Source organism: Odocoileus virginianus, chromosome 19 (genome assembly GCF_023699985.2).
Source record: "Odocoileus virginianus isolate 20LAN1187 ecotype Illinois chromosome 19, Ovbor_1.2, whole genome shotgun sequence".
Classification (NCBI taxonomy): domain Eukaryota; kingdom Metazoa; phylum Chordata; class Mammalia; order Artiodactyla; family Cervidae; genus Odocoileus; species Odocoileus virginianus.
The window spans coordinates 26991833-27015629 of NC_069692.1; the positions used below are offsets into that span (position 1 = coordinate 26991833).

Here is a 23797-nt window from a genome sequence, read left to right on the forward strand (position 1 = left end):
TTTAATAAAAAGAGGGACAAGCAGACATGCTCAGCCTTCTATAATTTGCAGATGCTGTTCTTAATATTGCTAAGAGGACATAAACAGAAAACACAGAGGACAGAGTAGTATGTGGAACAGTCCGAGGTGCGCAGGCAGAAATTCCAGAGTTTCCGGGGAAAACTGCAGGGCACACAGCCTAGATTCTTTTGCAGATAAATTTTAAGTGAAGGGGGGATAGAAGAGGAGCCTATAGTTAAAAAAAAAAAAAAAAGACATCATTTTTAAAATGCACAGGACTAAACTGTAGTATCTAGGAAATACATACTTGGATAATAAAACCATTTTTTTTTTTTAATGCAAGGAGGTGATTTACTCTAAGTATCAGGGTGGTGGTGACTTTTGGGAGGGAGAGGGCACGTGTAGAGCTCTTGGAGTGACTGCCAGCTGCTGTCCCGGTCGGAGTGCTGTCTGCCTTAGAGATGTCTCCTTGTGTTGTGCTTGTGTTGTATTATTTCTTCTTCTTATTTTTAACAGTTTACATAAAATTGTTTTTAAATCTAAAGCTGCTTTAAAACCTTTCAGTAAAAAAAAAAAAAAAACCTTTCAGTAGTGTGCAGTGATAGTAGATGGGAAGATTCCCTGGAGGAGAAAATGGTAACCCACTCCAGTGTTCTTGCCTGGAGAATCCCATGGACAGAGGATCCTGGTAGGCTACAGTCCATGGGGTTGCAAAAGGGTCAGGCATGAAGAAGCGACTAAACGTCAACAGCAGCCGTGATAGTAGATAGTTCTAAGTAGGAGAGGAAAATCTAGAAATTTGGGGAAAAAAAATTAATGGAACTTCTCAAGACGTGACAAATTCTTTCTATTTAATACTGTTTAAGAGAAGCACAAATTAAATATTGGTGCTTAGAAGACAATTTCCTTTTTTCTTGACAGTTTCTTTTTTCTACAGATACTAGATATTCACCTTAGATTGTATTCTTCACATATTTGAGTTGAGTTTAGGACTCGATGTTGAAAGCAATGTGTCATTATACTCAATTGTCTCTGTTTGTGGCCCATAAACATAAAATATCATATTCGATGTCAGCTTAAATGTTTTAATTCCTCCTCAGATTTCCAGGGTATATTCCTTGGTTAATATTACTTTTTAAAAGTGAGAAATTAGATAAGATTATGAATAGTTTTTAAATCCTTTATTTTTTTGTAGTTAACAGATCTCCAGCCTTTGTGTTTGTACCACTGATTGGGGTTTCAGTCGTGATCAGAACACAGATCTCACTTATTCTAATAAACTTCTACAACTTATATCAAGGAAGCTTGGGAAATTGATACTGAGGACAGGAATGAGAAAACAACTAATTTGTTATGACCTATAACTGTCCATTTGAAAATTTCTCAGTGAACATCAAGTAACTGTTCTCAGATTTTTGCTGATAATGGCTCCCTTTTAATTGTATGAATTTGCCATTGTAGGAAAGAATGACAGCAATTTTGGAGCATGAGGCTTTCTGATACTTAATCCTGAATCCTTCTTTTTATTTGTCTAGTTATTTTAAAATATAAAGTATCTGCATTTTAAATCCCGCAAACCATTTATTTAGGTCTTTTTACTCCAAAGGAGAGGAGGACCTGATTCATGTTTTGGAAGTAAAATGACCACATTTTCTTCCCCTATTTTTAAGAATACCTTTCACTTATTACCCAGTACCTGATTGCTTTGATGCAGTTGTCTGACTCAAGGTTATACTTAACTGGAGGTGCAAATGAAGTGATGCTGTGTTTTTATGTTCTGGATGCATTTGAAATAGTTATTTTCTGAGGATGTGGGGTTTTTTTTCCCCCATTACCTTTGTCATCATTGAAAATGCTAAGCTTAAGCCCATCAACTTTTGTGTTTTCTGATTCTGGTGAGCTCTGAGCCGTTCTTTAAATGAGTTGGTTATAACTTCATGAAATTAAGGCGACTCACTGTCTCGTCCAGGGAAAATGAGATCTGTTTCTTGGATCTTTCTTGTGAACAAAAATTTAATCACTTTTACTAGCCTCTGGCAGATGGCTTCCTGTAGTTCTTGTTAAGACAAAGCACTTAGAATTGTCTAGAGATTAAGCTGATGTATGGATATCATGTGGTGCCAACTAGTTTTTGTTTAATGCAGTTTTTCTGCCCCCTCCCCTTTTTTTTTCCTCTTTGGGCAGGTGATGAAAGCATGGGATGCTCATGTGACAGCAGTCTGCTCCCAGGATGCCAGTGAACTTGTGAGGAAGCTTGGGGCAGATGATGTGATCGATTACAAATCCGGAAATGTGGAAGAGCAGTTGAAATCTTCAAAGCCGTATGTATCCAAACAGTGTGCACATTGGGAAGGTGGGAACAAGGACGATTGATAATGCATGCCTGAGATGGTTTGGTGGCCTTACAGTCATGTTGGTGTCTTAAAGAAGAGTCTGTGAAAACACTTCGTGTCACTAGAGGTCATTTAGGTTGGTTTCTGTTTTTTCTCCAGGTGTTAATATAGCACAATCGTGAACTGTGATTTGTACTGAGGAAGATATTTTGCTTACCTGGCCTATTGCTAATTTTTAAGTTAACTTTTATTGCTGGTGTGTAAGAAGGCCAGATTGGAAGTATATTTCCCCCAGTGGCATTTGTCACCACGAGTAGAACATAGAGCAGTACATGACGTATGTGATTAGTGTTTTGCCTTTTTAATGGGGGTTTCAGAGAAGCAAAGGCCGTGTAGATACCAGTATTGGAAGCCTGTGGATGTTGTCACTGCGCCTGAATGCCAGGTTGTTATTTGACCAAACATACCAAGTGGGAGCGGAGTCTGGAATTCTCCCAGGCCCCCGCCCATCCTGACTGTGGCTCGGGCAGAGACAGGGACGTGTTTCAGAGCCTGGTCTTCACTCAGCCCAGGCAAAGGTGCAGCAGAATGTCTCAGGAGCTATTTCACTGCTTCTGTTTCAAAGATGTTTTCCTTTTTTAAATTAGTTTTTTTTTAAATTTTTATTATTTATTCATGTGGCTGCCCCAGGTCTTGGTTGTGGCATGTGGGATCTAGTTCTCCACTAGGGATCGAACCAGGCCCCCTGCGTTGGGAACATGGGGTCTTAACCACTGGACCATCAGGGAAGTCCCTTAAATTAGTTTTCAGAAGCTAATTATTGTTTGCTCACTTTAAGTAGAAGTATATTTTCATAGGTTTAAAAAAAGAGAAAAAGACCTAGGCTCCCACATAGCAGTAATGTCAGCCGGTCACCTCTCTTCTGCTGCTTCTAGGAATAGCCGCAGGAGACAGGCCAAGGCCGACCACCTCCCTGCTGTCCGCCTTTAGTTTTATCATGTCCGAAGTCTGTCTCCAGAGAAGAGGAGCCCGGGCGGGTGAAGGCGGGCGCGCACACAGGCCGGCCTCGCCTCTGCACCCCACTGCTCCTCTGCGTCTCTGTCCAGGGGCTCTGCTCCTCCCCTTCGCTCTTTTCCAGTCAGAGAACCTCACTAGCTCACAAACGCAGGCTGTTATTTTTTGAATGACTGCTTAGTTAAAATTGATCTTTGCAGCTTCTGCCTGGAGGTTGGTCTCTTAATCCACCTAGAATAAATTTGTTCCTCTTTCCAAATGGGCTTTTAGATTTGAATCCTAGGATTTTACAACAGGAGAGGGCTTTGAAGTTCTTCAGACCCTCTGTCCTGCTCCAGCCAAGAAGATAAGGGGCAGAGAGTTTAGGAGCAGTTTTCGTGCTCAGGATGATGCCACTTCATCATTAGTGGGAGAGCCGGGTCTGCAGCCTGGTCTCTGGACTACTTTTTCCAGGCAGTGCCAATTCTGTAATGGTCGGCTGCCCTCTGTGATGCCATGGCTTCCCTCAGCTCAGTTGGTAAAGAATCCACCTGCAAGCAATGCAAGAGACTCCGGTTCGATTCCTGGGTCGGGAAGATCCGCTGGAAAAGGGATAAGCTACCCACTCCAGTATTCTCAGGCTTCCCTCGTGAATCAGCTGGTAAAGAATCCTCCTGTAATGTGGGAGACCTGGGTGTGATCTCTGAGTTGGGAAGTTCCCCTGGAGAAGGGAAAGGTTACCCGCTCCAGTATTCTGGCCTGGAGAATTCCATGGACTGTCAGACATGACTGAGTGACTTTCAGTTTCAGGCTGCCCTGAAGTTTTATCTAAATTATATTTAATTTATATAATTATATCTAAATTATATTCAATTTATATAATTTAAATTATAAATCATATTTGTTTATCTAAAATTTGGGAATGAAATAGGAACTTAAAAGTAGAAACTGACACTCATGAAAAGAATTTTCTGTTTTTTTTTTTCAAATGAGGATAATCTAGTAAGGTCACTCTTCACTTCATATGCTTAAATTTTTATTTGCCCTTGTTTAGTTTAGTCCCATGAAAGATTCAAGGGCCACAAAGTTGGCCAAAATTGGTTTTAGAAGCTTTGATGTTTGACTTCATGCAGATGAATTTAGAAGGAAAAAAGAGTTTATGGAAAAGGAATTTCTCTATTAGCTTGCTTGATGTATAAGCATGCATTCTGTAAATACATCTTTGTTTTCAAAAGTATTTTAAAACTTCTTTGGGTTTTATTCCCTTGAAGTGGAATATAGTGATTACAGCAATTTTAGATTAGATTTAAGGAGTTGAATATCTGTTAGTTCCTGTGGATTGCATTATGACTGTGTGTTTTTGGCATGTTAGAGCAGAACTGAAGGTTGAGAGTAGGCTGTTGATTTCTCTGTAGGCATTGTGGTGATGTTGTACGTGAAACCAAAAGAAAATTCCAGAAGGTGAAGAGGATGCTTCTACACACAGATCTGATTGTGAAGGGAATAAAAGCAAATCACTCATGTGGGTCAAAATCTAATGCACTCCTGTCTTAAGTACTCACATGCAGTAAAGAGTATTGTGACTTACTTTGGATGAATCGCTTTGCAGTTTTTTATAAAGCTTGAGTCAAGGTGTCTCAGCCTTGGCAACCTTAGTTTCTCAACTATTGACATTTTGAGGCTGGATACTTATTTTGTGTGTGTTTTAGGATGTTTTGTCATCACCCCCAGCCTACAAATGCTAATACCCCCTTACCACCACCTCTCCCAATTGTCACAACTAAAAGTCTCTCAAAACATTGCCTAATATGTCTCCTGGGGACCAAAATCACTCTCAGTTGAAAACCACTTGTGTAAGTCATTTTTAAAGTATTAGAAAATAAGATGATTTTGTGATTTTAAAAAAGGAATCACGTTTGACTTGCCTTGGAGAAAACCCAGTAAGTAGATGTGCCTTTTCTCCTCTGTCCGAGCAGCCACCCTTCTGCTGTCTGTGAGCTGTCACGGAAGCAAACCATGGAGCTGACTGGTGGAGGGCGTGAAGGCGGCTTGGAGCCCCGGGTAAAGGCTGACCAGGGCGTTCTGATGTGGTTCTTCCTCTCCAGGTTTGACTTTATCCTCGACAATGTTGGCGGATCTACCGAAACGTGGGCTCTGAATTTCCTCAGGAAGTGGTCGGGAGCCACGTATGTGACTCTGGTGACGCCTTTCCTCCTGAACATGGACCGCTTGGGCGTCGCGGACGGCATGCTGCAGACCGGCGTCACCGTGGGCTCCAAGACGCTGAAGGTAGGAGTAGAGTCCTGGTTGGCGTGAGCCAGCAGGCCCCTCAGGCTTCTGGGACTGGGCTTCCTCTGAGCCTTTTCTCCTCCGAGAGAAAAGAAACTCTGGAGTCCCATACTGACTGGGTACAAATGCTTGCCTCCCCTTTGGTAGCTGTGTAGCCCGTGAAAATGACTCTGTCACTGAGCCTCCGCATCTTCACCTGAGAAATGCGGCTCATGGGGTCTCCCTTACTGTGTGTTGTAGGAATTAAATGAGATCTTCCATGTGAGGAACTTGGCACAACGCCTAGTACCTAAGATGTGCTTATTAAATGTTAGCCTTTATGATGAGCTAGGTTACCTCTCTGGATTCCGTCTGATACAGCTTTTGTTTTTTTTTTCTTGTCTGTGCCTGATGGCCCTCTCTGTGTTTCTCCGTCTTAATACATAAGTCTCTGTGTAAGAAGGTGGAAGTTTTATTAAGACAGCATAGAGCCGGGTGTTTTCACGGTAGTAACACTGAGATATACCAGTACCTCAAATGGAATAAGTGATATAAAAATATATGTGCTTTTTTTTTTTTTTTTAAATTTGGCAAACTACTTCAGGCTCAGGAGAAAGGCAGTAGAAGTTTCCTCGAGGGTAAAAAGATTGTATGTTGAGGTACACTGCCCTATATTTGCAAGGCGACTGGCTCAATAAGTATCTTCAGCTTCTTCCTGGTTCTAGAAATTACTTTGGAAGCTCTTGGGGGTGGGGTTTAGGACTTTAAGTCTCCTGATTGCTCTGTCCTGACTGAGTCCTTAGAGGTGAGGGGAAGGGCTGTGATGGAGGGGACACTGCTCAGTCCTTAGGCACTGGGTCTGGGTGACAGGAGTGAACAGACCGGGCAGGGCGCTCCAGGTTGCTTCCTTTCCCTTGGTTCAGACGGCACCCAGGAGCAGTGTCCACAGGGCAGTGTGCTGTGGAGAGAGGAATCCTAGCTGACCTTTGTCTCTTCTTTCCCTTTTCATCGAACCCAGGCTTCCCAAGTGCTTTAACATACAAGTTGAAGTTTTCTGTAAGATTTCACAGTTGGTGTTCCAGGGAGACCTCTAACAAGTTGAGCTTCAGAGTTGTCCTCTGAGAGTAAAACAGGCCTAGCTCTCTTCATTTTCCCTTTCCCTTTCTTGAAAGATGATAGTGGTAATCTCCTGTGAAAACCTTTTAAGTAGTTTCTGATGTCTTCCTGAGAGTGTGCACAGTTAAAGCCTCATTGTAGTGCCTGCCTGCTTTGGTTTACTCTCTCCTGTAATGGCCTGGGAAAAAAAGAAACCACAGACCCCTTGGAGCAGAATGTAAAAATTCTGCTGTTGCAGACCAAAAGTTTCACTGTACAGAGCGACCTGCTGTGAAGAACCGTAGATCTGGCAGTTGTGACCATCACTGTTCCTTCTTTAAAACCCTGAGCAATTACCAGAATGTTTTAATTGTAGTTGATAAGGCCAGTCCTTATGGAGAGGTACATGAATGGGTCTCCTGTGATTGTAATTAACTGGACCTGCTGAAAGTTTGGGACAGACCAGTGCCTCTGTTGTCTCGCTGCCTAAGCCTTCAAATATGGGTTTGTTTGTTGTAGTTAGTTCCCTAGACCAGCGCTTCCTGACTCTTTCATGCTGTGACACACACAGAAGATGGTAGTATTTAAACGGCATACCGAGAGCGCCCTGAGCCAAGAGTGTGCCATCGGGAGACTTCCGTCAGCCCGGGCTCTGCCCTGCTACTCCCGGGCCTTGTCATATCTATTCTAGGGCGAGCGTGGCTCTGTTTGCATCTGTGGTCCTGGGATAATGATTACCAGTGACCCCTTTAACTCTTAACAGTTGTTCTAGGTTAGACGATTAGCCTAACCAGTTAGCCATTCTGGGCACATCCGTTGTGCGACTCTGCCTCGACAGCAGCTTGGGTTTGTCTTTGTGCATTTCCCTCATAGCTCAGTTGGCAAAGAATCCACCTGCAATGCAGGAGACCCCGGTTCGATTCCTGGGTCGGGAAGATCCCCTGGAGAAGGGATAGGCTACCCACTCCAGTATTCTTGGGCTTCCCTTGTGGCTCAGCTGGTAAAGAATCCGCCTGCAATGTGGGAGACCTGGGTTTGATCCCTGGGTTGGGAAGATCCCCTGGAAAAGGGAAAGACTACCCACTTCAGTATACTGGCCTGGAGAATTAGTCCGTGGGGTCGCAAAGAGTTGGACACGACTGAGCGACTTTCACTTTCACTGCAGTCTTAAATACTGGTTTGCATTGCCCCAGTCTTTCCTCAACAAGCTTTACTTTTAGCACTAGATAAATACTTGTTGAATCCTTTCTGTGTCAGGCACTTTGTATACATTCGCATTAGTCCCTCCAACATCCCCGTCAGCTAGGTGGTGGTGCCTCCATCCTACAAGCCAGGATACAGGCTGAAAGAGGTAACTTGATATGCAAATTATCATATGTGAAATGAGTCGCCAGTCCAGGTTGGATGCATGAGACAGGGTGCTCAGGGATGGTGCACTGGGATGACCCAGAGGGATGGGATGGGGAGGGAGGTGGGAGGGGGGTTCAGGACGGGGAACACATGAACACCCATGGTGGATTCAAGTCAATGTATGGCAAAACCAATACAGTATTGTAAAGTAAAATAAATAAATTAATTAAAGAGGTAGCTTGACCTCTGTGACACAACCATCGAGGCCTGAGGCAGAGCAGCAGGGGAGGTCTGTTGCCCCTGCCAGCTCCACGCCGAGATGGTCGCCGATCGTCATGCTGAGATGTGAGGCAGTAGTGAGCGCAGTGCAGAAAGTCTGTGCTCGCCCGACCGTGGCTGGCAGGCGTGGGGAGGGAAGGCGGCAGGTGGACACTGGCTGGTCCCATCCTGCCTCTGGATTGCTCTCATCTGATGACGTTTAGTTGGGAGGGTCATTGAGGTATCACAGAGAACCTCAGCTCACTTGCTGTTTTGATAATGGCTTACCCTACCTCCGACATGAAGAATAATCAAAAGTGGGTAAGTCAGTAGAGTGGTCATGAACCTTCTTGGTATGAGATTTTTGCTAATCTTCATCTGGGGGGGGCATTTTGTCCCATCGTAGCATTCACTGACTTGGAACTCGGTGTAATTATAGGGGAAGGTCCAGCTATGACGCATGAGGAACTTTGCACTTCGTTTTGCTTTTAAAACTGTCTTATTCCTCTGAGCCAGAAAAAAATAATTGTGATTGGATTTCTTGTCTAAGATCATATTTTGGTGCCTTACTGCCCCTGAAGCATTCCTGAATTGGGTAAAACCTCTTTTCTGATGCCTGGGGCTTTATTCACACCTTGGTAGGGAAAGTCTAGAGGTCTCAGCCCCTCATCTCCTAGGGGAGAAACCGAGTGTGTGAGACTAGTGAGACTGCCCTTAAAAAAAGAGCTTTCCTGTGCTTGCTTGCCTGACACTCACAACTTGGGGAAGAAGCCCGAGTTCACATGGGTGTATCTGTTCACTCACTCGGTTATGAAACATTCACGGACATCCATTGTCTGTCAGTCACCATCCTGGGGGTACAGCTCATTGCGGCAGCAGGCGATGGGGAAGCAGTTTGTCTATCTTAGTCATCCAGGAAATACGTTTCCCTAAGTTTGCATTTAATTAAAGTTCTCCCTTTCTGAAATTTGACACGTTTTGTTTTCTTTTTAGCATTTCTGGCAAGGAGTCCATTATCGCTGGGCCTTCTTCATGGCCAGCGGCCCGTGTCTAGATGACGTTGCGGAGCTGGTGGAGGCAGGGAAGGTAAGTGGCCCTGGCCCCGGGTGGCCTTCCCAGCAAGCCCGGTCGGCGGGGGCTGCACAGAGGTGGGCTCGGCCAGTGACCACACCGCCTCGCGTGCCAAAGTCAAGTGCTGGGCGTGGGGCTCTGTCTCCGCGGGAATCATAGCCACAGACTGCTGCGCTCGAGAAAGAGCGTATGCCACCCAGGGCAGCCCCCTGGGTCTATAGCCGAGAGGCAGGCCCCGAGAGCTTACATGCTTTTCTCAGAGACACTTGGCTCGATGGCAGCAGAGGTGGGACCTACAGCTAGGCTACTCGCATGTTGACGACAGCCCTGAAAAGAAGGTGCCGTGCAGACCGTCGTTGCACGAAGGTGGGGGTACCCTGTGAGCTTACAGTTGGATTGCTTCTTGAGCTTCTGAGGGTGAGGCTGCTTTGCAGGCAAGCAGATTTCCAGATGAGCAAGGGGAACAAACACTGTAACTCTCAACCTCAGTAGAACTGGACTAGACGTTGGGTCGCCGGGTCTCACGTCCCCAGGCCAGTGTAATAAAATTGATGGCAAATAAATGGTATGTCTGAGAGGGTCAGTGGGCAGGACGTGGTTCAGAATGATGGAGATTTTGGTGGAGACAGCTGGCTGGTGTCTCTGTTTGAATCTGTCCTGACTTGATGGGGAGGGACTGCTCTCTAAAGCTGAGTTTTTGGGCATCAGAAGGCCTCTCAGAGTTGGTGGAAGTTGAGAAAGACTCCTCGGCTACTACCTGCTTGTTTGAGTTCTTACGTGGTTTTCATGGCACAGACATGCCACCTCTGGAAGAATAACCCAGAGGGCAAATCATATTCTGGTGCTGATATTTATGATTTTTATTGAGAAATTATATGGAATTACAGAATGAGGAAAGTTATATACCCTGAGGGTGGCATGAGGTCACAGATACAATGATTATCATTTTATAGGTGAGAAAACTGGCTCGAGAGGATAAAGGGACACGTTCCGGTTTGCGGATATGGGACCAGCGCTCGTACTTCCTGACCCCAGTCTGTGCTTGTCGCTTCCCACCATGAAGCGGCGCGCTTGGTGCTTGGAGCTGATCTGGAACTTGAGCTTAAAACTGACCTGTCCCAGTCATTTTACAGTGGGCAGGGAAAGAGTTGGAGCAAGGCAACGTGATCCTTGCTAAGCCACATGGCAAGAGCCTCTTGAGATGGGTTTTCCCATGTTGGCACCTACCCCTCGCTGGCTCATTTCATCTTTCCACTTTGGTTTTGAAAAAGAATGTTTTTAGGAAATTACTGGTTGCTTTTTGTGCATTTAGTCTGTTGTTGTTGTACTATCACAGGCAAGGAAGCTACGATAGAAAGTGGCTCATTACTCTTTCCAGAATATTTTGGTTCCAAGTTTACATGCCTTTTCTCAGATTTCTAAGTGTTGATGTGTACTGGCTGGACAGGGACAGCCTTGTCATGACTGGAATTGTGTGCCTCTCTGTAGGGTTCTCCGCGCATCCCCCAGAGGGACCTATTTTATTTCTAGGAAGAAGGAGGTGAGCTGTCATCAGGTAATATGGCCCATAGTTCTGTATAGTGCTGAATGGAGATGAAGCCCCATCCTTAAAGAGGTCCCCATCCTCGGAAGTCACCACACTTGTCCTAACATCTGCTCTAGACTGACCACATGCTTATCATCTCTCTTTTGCATTTGAAATATTGTGACTATCTAGAAATTACTAGTTATGCAACAGAGAAGAGAAGGGACTTGTGTATGTGTCCCCAGTAAATCTGGTAGATATCAGGTGGCATGGCTAAAAGAGGACATAGTAGAAATAAAGATGCCCTTTGGGTGTCATGTCCTCCTCCAAGGGTGACTGAGGAGGTGGTCCTTTGGCCTTTGATCCTCTTCTCACCAGGGCCGTTTGGGCTCCTTTCTGACCATGAAGGGCTCTGGGACTGTGGTGGTTGATATGTGACCCTGGACCCACGAAGAGGTCAGCTGTCCTGTGCATCCTGCTTTGTTGTAGGTGTGAGAGGTGGTTGCCTATCTACACTGGAAAATTGGAAAGGATAACAAAACAGATCTACTTACATATTATGTGGTTAGTAAAGCTTGTTAAGTTGGATGAGGACGTTGAAATCCTTCCAGGCTTTGGCTGAGTGCCTGATGAATCTAATTAGCAGGTGTCCAATAGATGACCTGCAGCTGTTATTTGACAGTGTGTGGCCGTGAACCAGAAGAGTCTACTCTTTGAAAGTGCTTTAAGTTTTTGAATGAATAATGCATTTCTAAGATTCTAAATCCAAAAGGTAGGAAAAGTCATCTCACAGAATCTCCTTTGACTCTTGTCCCTCAGTCACGGAGCTTCTCCTTGTCAGACCACACCATTACCAGTTTCTCGGGTATTCCAAAGATGTTCTGCGATTCCGTAGGGTGAAACAAAAACATGATTTGTAATTAGCACATTGAGTTTAATGGGCTGAAACTGAAATTGTGCATTATGCCTGAAGTTTATTGGCATTTTCTAAGCACAATATACGTTTCCTGTTCTTATATTTCTTAGCTAACTGTTGGTGTTGGGGTGCCTACCACAATGCATGAAACAGCAAAAGACATGAAAGAAACTTGAACTGTTGGTTGCTGCCCCTGAGGAGGGGAACTCGGTGGCTGGGGCTCAAGTATGGGATCCTTCGTGCACTTGCATCTTCCTGAGTATGTGTTTGCCCACCTGTGTCCTTTGTGTGTTATTAAGGCCATTTGAGTCCACAGGTCCATTCAAGAGCCTAGGTGACCACCCAGGTGTCTTGGTTGAGTGATGTTGTTCATATCTTGGTTTATTTATTTTAGCCAGCATCAGAATAGTCCCTATGGAACTTATTTGAATTTAATTCAAAACTGTTACTGAGGGCTAGTAGGCATTTTGCTTTGCTCAGTAGGGTGTGGAGAGATGCGTTGGCCACGCTGAGTTGCATCCTGAGCATTGTTCACTAGAACTTTCTGCAGTGATGGTAATGGGGTAATGGTCTCTGTCTGCATTGCCTAGTGTGGTAACCACTAGCCATATGTGGCTACTGAACACTTGAAATGTGACTGGTGCTACTGAAGGAGCAAATTGTTAATTTTCCTTACTTTTGATTAAATGTAGATAGCCGCATGTGGCTCGGGCATGGTTTTGGCCAGGATGGCTATAGGAGCATGCCGTAGGTTCTGAGGCAGATGATTTTCCAGACCCCTCTTGGAATGGCTGGGCCCTAATTTTGCAATGAACTGTATTCCAAAACTTTAGACTCCTTTATTTGCAACTGGATTCCTGTTCTCCCCCATAGAATGTAGTGGTTAGGGAGTGAGTTACTGGGATCACTAGGAGAGCACTGTCTTGCCACTTGTGGCAGGTACCTCATGGACCTCCTGGCCTTGATGCTGCTGAAGTTTTTCAGATGCGTCTGAGGTTGTTTCTGTGGGGAGATGCAGGCCAAGTTTCTCCTCTTACCTTCTGGCTCTGAGTGCCTTTTTTCAAGGGGGCCTAGGGACAGTCCTGGGATGCTTCCAGAATGGGTATGTTTACTCCCTTGGGAAGTAGCCTCCTCCTGCACCCTCCCCCTCCCATCTCACCTCCTAATCGCACCTCCTGTCTTCCAGCCTTGAGTTTTCCATCTGGGGCCAGGGAGTTCAGAAATAGCAAGTCTGAGCAAAGCCCACCCTTTCCTTCTTCATATCTCCTTAAGCCTTTAAGCCTCCTTTCCCCCCTTTATCCTGACTCTGGAAATCCTGGCCCTGTGGAGGAACTCAGAGCTACCCGTTTCCGTGAGGTGGTGGTCAGCTGTGGTCCTGCCGCCCATGCCTTGGGCCCCCTGGGCCTGTCCCCCGGTGGTGGACTGGGATTGTGCCAGGGCTTTAGGTCACCCTGAGCCTCTGTCCCCTCATACTCCCCACCCTCTGAGGTCAGTTTCTGTGCCTGGTAGAGGCTGTAGCTTAGGGTCTGGGGAAGAGGTGACAGACTCAGAGTTCCCTCCCCAAAGTGTCCCCAAGCTGTGCAGTGATGACATCGGGGGTCCGGGATCCTCACTCTGCTCGTCTGCTAAGAGCTCTGACCTTGAACTTAGCCCGTAACCATGCGCGCTTCAGTTTCTAATATGTCCAGCAGGCTAGCTCAGAGATCCCCGGACTCCTCCCACCCCCGTTGGGCTCCACTGTTCAGTGATTCCTGCGGGGACGTGGGGGCGGAGGGAGAGCCTCCCCTGGCCTCTGGGCCTGCCTGGAGGCATCCCCTCCGCGCCAGCTCTCAGCAAGAGGGTTTCTGCCTTGGAGGTGGGAGGCTTCCCACTGCTGCTGACCACAGTGTTCCTGGGGTGCGCCAGGGAGCCCGAGGTTCCCGTGGTCCCTGTTCTCAGGGAAGGATGTCAGGGCCTGCCTTTGTGCGCTCTTTGTTTAAGGGAGGGAAGGGCCATCAGGAGAGCTTGGATTTGGGTCCGAGACTGGGACGCTGGAATGCCGCAGCCGTGGGCTCCCAGTCAGCTTCCATCCCCGCGCGCCCGCATCGCCCCCAAGTGCAGTGTGCAGCCCCCGCTTTATACCAGGGCTCCGTGCGCGGGCCGGGCTGCAGCAGTCATCGCAGCAGCGTCCCCACTGTGCCGTGGGTAACCTTTGTTTCCCCTCTCTGGGTTTTTGCTCTGATCCCTTTGTCCATCACAAACAAGCATTCTGGGTCTGGTGTGAGGCTGCGCGTAGACACTGCTTCTTTATGCCGTTAATCTCTGTTTGATGTCACATATTCAGCCAGCAGTGGCATTTGCCTGCCTGTTCATCGAAAGCCTCTTCTTCATTGTCACTTTCGGGAAGAGCTGAATGCCCGTTATGCCCCAGTCAGCCCCATGGGATTATCCGCCACAATGGGCCTGACCAGCCAGATTAAAGCGTGCCGTCGCCGCTGGCTGCCTGGGTCATCAGTTCAGACTCTGCGTCTCTGGCCAGGTTCTAAAGTGGGTGGAGCCTGCCCAGCAGCCCCTCATTCTGGAGTGGCTCCCATAAGGCTGCTGCTGGGTGCTCCGTGATGAGTTAGTCCCTGTTGCCTCCTTTCTTGATTTCTCTCTCAGGTGCCTGCTTTGCGTGCTGCCCTGCGTCAGCACCTGGCACTTAGAAGTTAAGACGCTCAGCCTCTGTGGAGTGAGCGGATGTGACCCCGACTGACACAAGTCAGGAACCCTAAGCGTAAGGCAAAAGGTTGTAGTGATTCCCTCTGTGATGTGCAGAAAACTCTTCTCCCCTAGAGATTCTGATGGAGTTGGTCTAACAGGAGACCAAGAACTCTGCATTTTAAGCATGCATTCAGGTGATTCCTTTTCAAGTAATCAGCATCCAAAAAGCAGTGTCCCAGCACCTGGGTTCAGAAGGTTCCGGGTGGGACATGCTGGAACAGCTTGGATGCTTTCCACTCTTCTACCAGACAAGCAAGTAGGTTTTCTCCAACAGGCTGGCTCAAATCTGTTCTGTTCGTAGTGGCTGCCACGTTGAGGTCATGCTCAGCTTGCTGGGGAGGGCCACAGTTATAAACCCGTGGTGTCTTCCATAGGTGCAGTGGGAGTGGTGGCCTAGGGCTATCTCAGTGACCTGGACACAGCCTGGATCCTGAGCCGGCAAGGTCCATTAACATGGCTGGCAGGCCAGCCAAGACGCAGGCTGTGATGAATCCAGATAATCCTTAGTTACCTTTCTCTCCCCTTAAGATTTTAGGAGTAGATATAGAAAGCAGCTGATGAGGTAGAAGGTTTAGTGTATAGTGGGGAGAGTAGACACTCTGGTACGAGCTCAAAGCCTGTCTTACCACTCAACAGTTACGTGACCTTGATGATTTAACTCTGTGCCTTAACATACCCATCTGTAAAAAGGGAATAACAACAGTACCTACCTCATGAGGTGGTTGTCAGGATTAAATGAGGTAAGATACATAGAGCACTTAGAGTGCCTGGCACGTAGTGAGGACAGCCCGTGCTGGTACTGTTGTGATGAGCTTATCATGGTTCAGAAGTACAGATTTTCAGCTTTTTGGAGAAGGGAACTTTTGGGGTCTGAGATGCTCTCTGGTGGCAGGGCTGTGAAATTCACACAAAGGGAAGGCCCATCTGAACACCGCAAGAGCATGTGCTTCTTCCTCTTGTAAAAGGGTCGCAAGATGTAAGCTCATGCCTTCTGACAACTGATTGCTGCCCGTGGAGCAGTGGGAGCTAGTTCACTGAGATGCCAAGTGGGTAGTTACTGATCTTTGCTTGAAGTTTTTAAAAGGATGAGTTCAGTCAGATGGGTGCATGAGGGAGAGCGCTAACTGGTCCCAGTTTCAAAGGCAGTTGCTGGCAGCGCTAATGATACACCACACAGAGCCAGCAGTATTCGAGCCTTTACGAGCTGGCGTTCCTGTAAATCCTAAGCAGCTCTGCAGCTCAGCTAAGCAGCTGCCTCCCAGGGCAGCTCCAACCACAGATGGGACCACAGAAGACTCTCACTTCCCAGTTATCCTACTAGTTTTCACCTAAGTGACACTAACTGAGCTCCTGCTCTGTGCCTAGCCTTGTGCTGGGTATTGTGGGGGATACAGAAGAGGTGGCCCGTACCACGATGCACTCAGCTTTGGTCAAGTAGACATGCCGAATATTTAACAACTTTTATACAATCCATCCCTATCCTGCGCAGCGGGAACCTTCGGATGCCTCCTTTGGTGTCGGCCACACAGGACAGCGTGGCTGAGATGTGCGTTCAGCTCTAGCAGGCGGTCTGTGAAGAGGCCACACGGGTTCTCTGGACATGCTGCAGACCATGGGTCAGGCAGGCGTGGGTGAGACCTAGGCCGGACACGTGGTAGAGTAACGGGGGGGGGGCAGCAGTGCAGTTGTGGCCTGGCCCGCTGTGAGCTCCTGACTGAGGGGCACCACCCAGACCCAAGAGTGGTCGGCCTGGCGGACGACCCCAAGAAACTAAGTTCACATGTATCTATGGTGAGCGATGCAGGTTTTCTTACCCACCGGTCAACCTTTCTTGTGTTTTACAGATTCAGCCAGTTATTGAAAAAACCTTTCCATTTTCTAAAGTTCCAGAAGCCTTCCTGAAGGTAGAAAGGGGACACGCACGAGGAAAGACCGTCATTAACGTTGTTTAAATAAACGCTCAGTTTGGTGATTATTGGCTCTCTTACTCGGTGAGTGCCTGCAGGCCCCAGCTTTTTTCCAGCCATCCCTTTCCAGATGAGACTGCAAGTTCCATGATATAAATGTAAAAAACACACCCCTTCTTGCCAGTAATTTTCCATCTTCTGAGCCGGGCACAGAGATTTTATAGCCACACTGCCACCCTCGGCCATCCCCTTGCGCTGCCCAGGGCTTTCTCCCATCGCCTGCCCATCTGCCAGCTCTGTCTGTGCCAAGTGCGAGGGACACGCAGGTAAGTAAGGACACGATATGAAAATGTCCGCACGTGGGCTTGTCTGTAAAGTCAGTGAAAATTGCCTATCGTTTTCTTTCACAGCACGTTGGCAAACTGTTGCGGCACTCTCTGTTCTAGTAGCTCAAACCATTTCACCATCTTAGTGTCTGTGAGAGAGTTAAAACTCCAGCGTGTGGAGGAGTGGTAGCATGAAGCGCTTCCTGAAGCTTCTAGACTCATCACTGAACACTCTTCAGAGTGGCCAGGGTTTCCTTTGGTTTTTATTCCTCTGCTCTGGAGCGGTCCTCACAGCCCTCAGAGCTCTGAATCTCTCAGAGGCGTATATAAGAATCTAGCCGGTGATTTGGTTCATTCCTCTCCTTGAAAGGAGACGTTTGCGTTTCTAACTTCTTAAAGCCCTTACTTCTGTACATAAGAGAGCTAGTCCTATTTCAGCAGTGGAAACATGCTTCTCTGGGAACTCTTCTGTGGAAATGACAACCCTTCCACTGGGCCCAGAGTTCTCCGCCCTGACCTGCCCAGGAAGCCCGCTGTGGCTGTTGAGTCTCTAGTCTGTGTCCTGCCTTCACTGGCGTTAAGTGTCCACTCTGCCGCTGCTCCTCAGCCGCTAGCGTTCAGCTTCTGACAGAGACCTGGGGGAGCGGCTTTCTCCTCGGTGCCTTCCTGCTAGATGCTCATTTGTAGTGTGTCGGATGAAGGCTCTTCTCTAGAATTACTATACAAATTCACCTCAGAAGAAAGAGGTTCTTCCAGCTGTAAATAAGCCACTTCTGACTTCTCTGAACAACGTCAGCCCTGTTGCCTGGAGGGCTCCCAGATGGTAGTGAGGTGGCATCTCCACTCAGAAGAGTGGCGTGTGCCCTTTTACACCCGAGTCTGAAGTGAGGGCAGTCATAAATCTCTCTGTCCTTAATCCAGCAGCTCTGAAGCCCGCCATGTCATGATCAGACATTTACTTCTGATCTGTTCCTGACCCTGTTCAGAGAGCTCCTGAATGGATCCATTCAGATTTTATCAATACAGTTCACCAGAAACAAGTTTATTTGAGAGAGAAATTCAACACACACTAGACGACCTTACCCCCACTGTCCTGTAGGCAGTGAGGTGCATAAAGGCCTAAGGCCAGCGCTGCGCCCCTGAGAACAGGACAGACACGTGTGAGCAGACTTAAATACTGCCGGGAAAACTACTGATGACCGTCATTGCCCACCACAGACTCCAGAGGATCAACATTTTACACTGGGAACACACTGGAATAGATGGACAGGAGCACCAGGATTCAGTGACGAGGACAACTTGGCCAGTGAGTGGCTCAGCATTTTCAGTCTTCACTGAAATGCTCGCTGAATTTTAGGGTTCTCAGTCCCAAGATTCAGTCAACAGGTATTGCTTACAGCCTCCTTCCCTTCTTTCTGGAGAGACCCGCTGGCATCCTCTTGAGCCTTCCACATCTCAAGTGTCTGCTTCCTGAAGTAAGTGATGGGAGGCCGCCTCCAGTGGTCAGAGCAGCTATGGGGCCCCGGGGCCTCCCGTGCAGGCCTCGTGCCAGTGAAGCTGGTTAGGAGGGGGGAAACTGGGCTAAAAGATCGGAGTGGAGCAAAGGCCTGCTTAACACTGCAGAACTAGCTGTAGGCCAGTGAGGATGGGCTAATAGATTAGGTCATGATCATACTGTTTCAGTAGATACACAGGAAAAGTACCAGCGCTCACATGTGGCAGTCTAGAGTGGCCCACAGGTGAGTGGGAATAATGCAGATCCTGCTAATAAACGTTACTGGACGTGGACATGATATCTTTGTAAATGTGCTAATTTTTAATATTAACAGAAACATACTTGGTTTATATTTACTTCCTTAAAATAGGTCTGAACAGCTAAGGTTTTCCCCACTTTACAGCATAATTAATGAGTCCAGAAAACAGAGGGTCAGGGACCAAAATTACAGGCCTAATAAATGATTTCTTCTCAGATGCTGAAGCGTCCTCCTACCTTACAAACTTGAGCTTCTGTCCTTCGCTTTAAAATGTACAGGACTTGTAGGCCTGCAAGGTCGGTAAGTTTGTTCCTGTTCTCTATCTTTGGAAATAATTTAAAACATACATCGTCTCTTAAGGTCTGAGTATAACCTTTTCCAGAAAGCACCCTAAAGCTGCTCAGGAGGCACCCTGTTTAAGCAGCTCCTGAAAGGAGAGGGAAGAAACAAGAGGACAGATGATGGTTTTAAATGATCGCAGTCTTTTGATAACATGAGAAGTTGTCCTGGTCACGGGAACGTGATTCAAGAGGACTTCAGAGTTGTTGAAGGAGCAGGTCTACTCTCTTAGCACTTCCAGCAGCAGGCCTTTTTTTCTTTCTAAGTACAGTAGCTCTGGAAGACCTCCAGAAATATTCTTCCTGTGTTCTTTGTTCGGGTCTACAGGACCGTGGCTTCCCACACTTGTGTTAGCTTCTCTTTGCTGACAGTGTTGAGGATAAGGTGATTTTGATCATACTGTGTACCCCCTGAAAGAAAGAAAAGGAAAATGATGAAAGAAAATGTGAAGGAGCTATAGCAAGACAGTTTATCAGAACACCAGGGTAACAAGAGTAAACGGTGTAAAATTATATGCCTTGAGGAAACCAAACAGGAAGGAAAGCCCATATCTGCCTCTGAGGACTAAGAGGCTCCACCCTCTGGGGGTGATGTGTTAAAGCCCCATCAGAGGACATCAGCAGCTCCATACTGATGTCCCGCCTCCCTGGGCTCCTGTTCCTACTCAAGTCTTAAAAGCTAGTCCATGGTCACTCTTGGGGGAGAACAGGAAAGGAGCAAAGATGGTGACAAATATTCAGTGGAGGAATCGTGGATTTGAGATAGCAGTGGAATGGTCATCGGGACAAATTCTGCATCAACAATGAACAGTGGTTGTATTAGGTCAAAGGGGATGTTTGAGTGACACCCAGAAGTTTAGCAGGCAGAGCAGCATTCCCACTTCTGGGAACCCACAGGCTGTGGTGCATAAAAACTCACAGCATTTAATATGCTGAGTTCCACTGAACTGTAAAACAAACCAACACAGTTTCCATGAGCTCCCTTTCACCAGAGCATTTTCCAAAGGTGCCTACTAGATATTTCGGATTCTTTAGTGTTAAAAATAGCCTCATGGCCTCTACTTTCAATGGTGAAGTATCATGGACAAAAGAAAGGGTCATTTTTTTTTTTTCCCTAGTGTGGCGTAAACATCCTTTCAGGTACTTTTCAGCAGAAGCCTCTGTACCAATTGTTATAGCACCTAGGACTCTGTCAGAATTAAAATCTGCTCATCTCAATGCAGGGAAAGTGACTGGTATTGAAATCATACTGCAGCCTTAAGCTAAGAGGAATCAAACATTCTTATTGTCTTTTAAGACCTCCAAAAGTTCTGAAAAGTTACATAATAGGTTTTGATAGGGAAGAAAATCATCTCTTGTGCCCCTCTTGTATGAAACTGATTTATCATGATAACTGAGCCCCTCTGCACAGCTAGATACAGGACAGAATAGAAAGGCAAGATGCCCTGGGCTTTTTATGCTTAAGTTTGCAGTGAGATAAAAAAGTTATCACCACCACAAATCCTACCGTCTCCACTGAGGCACACACACTGTACTCCATTGAGATGTCAGGAAGTATTATCTTAAGGTCACAACACACTTTTTCATTCTTCAAGTTTATAGTATCTTAAACATACTTTCTGTGCATATCATAATTCTAGAGTTATGACAACTAGAATGTTCTCAAAAAATTATTCATTCTTCTGCCTTTGGGGAGAATTAAAATCATCCCAAACTTTGATTTTTTTAAAGCTAGTATGAATCAGGTTACACTGGTGTCGTGTCTTGGTCTATCAAAATATCAGGAGATGGGTTAAAAGGAATAAATCTTGTAATATTAGTAGGTAACAAATGGTCAACAGCCGTAGCCAAGGAAAGCCCGTCTCCTATGAAGTGCCCTGAAGAGAGGTATCTCTGTCCTGTCTGCACAGGACGTGGGTTTGTGGCCCTGCTCTGTCTTGCCCACGAGATGGCATCGTTCTCCCACATTTGGAGACATTTAAACCCAGCTGAACAAGATAGCAAGGGACTTCTGCAGAGAGGTCACGAATAGACCAGAACACCATCCTTATTCCAGAGGCCCTGGACTAGTCTGTGTTGCCTTTTAGGAAGTGACCTTGAAGCCCCTAAGGAGAAAGTTCCTGAAGCCCCGCAGTCCTTTCCCGAGTCAGGATAGAGGCCAGGCATCCTTACTCCTGGTCAGCTGCCGGCATAGCAAGTCGGGGGAAATCCCATATGCTTGGCGCTTCCAGAGTGTGAGCTCTCTGAAGCCAAGGTACTGTCCTTTCCCACCCCACCACTTTGGTATCCCGTGTCTGGCACAGAGCTGGTCACACAGTGCGTAAGTGGGTTGAAAGAATAAAAGAAATGCTCTTAGAGTCTAGCTCAGAAAGATCACAATGACCTTAACCCTGGACACAGGAAGCGAATCACATTGTAAGAAGCACTAGCCCATATTTTCCTCCACGTCCATGTTTCTAATTTAGTCACATTTCTTTGGCTTCTCTGGAGGTGTTGAAACTATCTTGTATAGACTGAGGAGCTCTAGTTTCACAAGTTGATTCAAATAAGAATTAAGAGAGTGACTCTTAACAGTTTGAACCTCAGGCTGATCATCTATAAAATGGGTATCTTACTTGTGTACATATTGACAAGTCTGTTGTGCCAGCCTACAGTGCATTTTAAAATGCAACCAGTCTCCTGCTTGCATTTTATACAGGTACAATGTTGGGCCCCATCCAGCCTGGAGTCAGACATGGCTGAGTTTTGCTCCATAAGTGTAGTGCCCTGCCTCCATCTCAGTGACCTCGGGTTGCCTCTGAGCACCTTTTGCTTCTCTGAGTCTCTGGGACCTCAGACCCTGTTGGGAGGTGGCTTGATCTCCCAACCCACTCACAGATCAGAATCAGTGGCCACCAAAGCCCCTGATGGAAATGTTCAGGCTTATTCTCCATTTTCCATAAGTTATTTTAAAACGGCTAGAAGCTATTTAATCCTGTATCTTAATTTTTAATGACAGCTTTGGTCTAGAGCCCTGACTCAAGTAAAACTGAGCCAACTTTCTAGCCACCATTTAAAACTGTGTGTGTGGTATATAGTACAGTTCCATTAAACTTACAAACATCACCACACTGGTTTCCTGATATGGAATAGAAAGTCTCCATTAATAATTTAAAGCAAAATGACCCCATATGACATGAATAAAATGCAACAGGAGTTCACTAAATTCCCATGTCTACATTTGGTAAGTTTTTTTTAATTTATTTTAAAATGATCATCAGTAGTCTTCCCAGACAGGCAGCATGGGCATTATCCGCAACCCTGTCAGACATGCAGGGCTCTACCCCAGATCTCCTGAGTCAGGACCTCCGAGGGCTGGGGACCAGCAATCTGTGTTTTAACAGCCCCTCCAGGAGATTCTGATGCAGATAAAGTTGGGAAACAACTCACCTAAATAAATGTATTTGGTCTTCCCAAAGCACCATCAATCAGTTCACTCGGGAGTAACTTCACTGAACAAATGTTCAGTTGAAATCTCTTTGGCTGTGTTTGTTGTTTTAATTCCTTTTCAGTCTTAGATTTTAGGTTACATGCATGTTCATGAGCATCATTAGCTATACAGACTGAGACCATAGCCTTTTAACTTGTGATTTTTAGTCTGTTGTAATAAATAGTTTAAAGTCAGCCTATGTCCAGATTCCGCCTCAGCACTGTGGGTGTGGCCAAACTGACTCACGCCTCTGAACCTCAGTTCTGAGGGGCTGTAAAATGGGGAGAGGAGGGATAACACAGGCCTCTTAGAGCTGCTGTGAAGATCACACGAGATGACGTGTGTACAGTGTTTATTTAGCACTGAGGCTGGCACAGCATAAGGCATCCCTTACTATTAACAGTGCTCCCGATTTCAAAAGTAGAGCTTTTAGATCACTAAAGACAGACACAGCAAGGCAGACAGGAGAAATAATCCTTACCTTTGATATCTAAAACTAGATTTGGCTTCAGCTTGCTGTAGATCCTGCCGTCAGGCTTCATGCTCCAGAACTGACTGTCGGCGTTCTGTTCCAGCGCCAGGCCCAGCTTCGAGCCGGAGGTTACGAGGCTCCCCACAATGGTCAGGCAGCAGTCTTCTGCTATCTGCTCAGGGGAAAGGACAAGGCGTCTTATGCATGGAGGGACACACATTCAAGTACCCTTGTAAGCAGTTCCCTGGGTAAGCTGATTTTTAAAGTTACCTTAGTTCCCAGCTTCATTTGTACATGAGTATTTCAGCTTTTAGCCATGGTAACTGGGATCAAACAAATATTTATGCCCTTCGATTCGGATGACATCAGTAATGGAAAGTTCTTAGTTTTTGTCCTTTGTAAGAGACTGTAAGCCCTTTGTGGGTTTATTAGTAAGGGAAGCCTCAGAACACTAAAAGTGCCCATCGTTTACCCCCCCCCCCCCCCCCAGAAAGGACTATGATCTGCATCTGGGTCTGTAGCTAAATCCCCTCTGACATATCTACCCCGCTAAGCCTGAGCCTCCCAGCATATGACTGTATCTCTAATTTTGAAGGCTGCTGTAGCACTCAAGTTGCTAAAAGGGCATTTTATCATTTTAAAGCTTGGAATTCCATTTATTCTCTTGTCTTCCTTCATGAGAAATGTCTAAAATTGTCTTCAAAAGGCATGCTATCCAACTATAAAGTGTATGAGTGTGTTCTAATGCAAAAATCTTATGGATTCTTCTATGAAGTGAATCTACCTTTAACATATAAACAAGGTATGGTGGTCATATTCATATAACATTCACACAAATTGATGTAGAAAATGCTTTTGAAAAGTGTACTATTCCATGTGAAATAAAAGGATTATGATAATCTAGTACACTTTACTTTTTCTCACTGACTGGACTACTGAATTCAAAGTTGTTAAATAATATCACTGAGATGTTCATTAGA

The 23797-nt window shown here is 46.2% G+C and overlaps 2 protein-coding genes across 4 annotated transcripts in view; one reads left to right on the plus strand and one right to left on the minus strand.

Annotated features, from left to right (window-relative positions):
* The window catches only part of RTN4IP1 (reticulon 4 interacting protein 1), a 52364-nt gene extending 35840 nt beyond the window's left edge, over positions 1-16524 (plus strand). For all 3 annotated transcript variants that reach the window (XM_070450026.1, XM_020892383.2, XM_020892382.2), the window contains exons 6-9: positions 2185-2321; positions 5432-5615; positions 9291-9383; positions 16396-16524. In XM_070450026.1, the coding sequence (XP_070306127.1) occupies positions 2185-2321; positions 5432-5615; positions 9291-9383; positions 16396-16503 (522 nt within the window). In that variant the 3' untranslated portion in view covers positions 16504-16524. The remainder of the gene's footprint in view (positions 1-2184; positions 2322-5431; positions 5616-9290; positions 9384-16395) is intronic.
* A 2057-nt stretch (positions 16525-18581) lies between these two features.
* The window catches only part of CRYBG1 (crystallin beta-gamma domain containing 1), a 52999-nt gene continuing 47783 nt past the window's right edge, over positions 18582-23797 (minus strand). The window contains exons 19-20 of the mRNA XM_020892381.2: positions 22827-22989; positions 18582-19287 (exon numbers count right to left, since the gene is read on the minus strand). Of these exons, the coding sequence (XP_020748040.2) occupies positions 19199-19287; positions 22827-22989 (252 nt within the window). The 3' untranslated portion in view covers positions 18582-19198. The remainder of the gene's footprint in view (positions 19288-22826; positions 22990-23797) is intronic.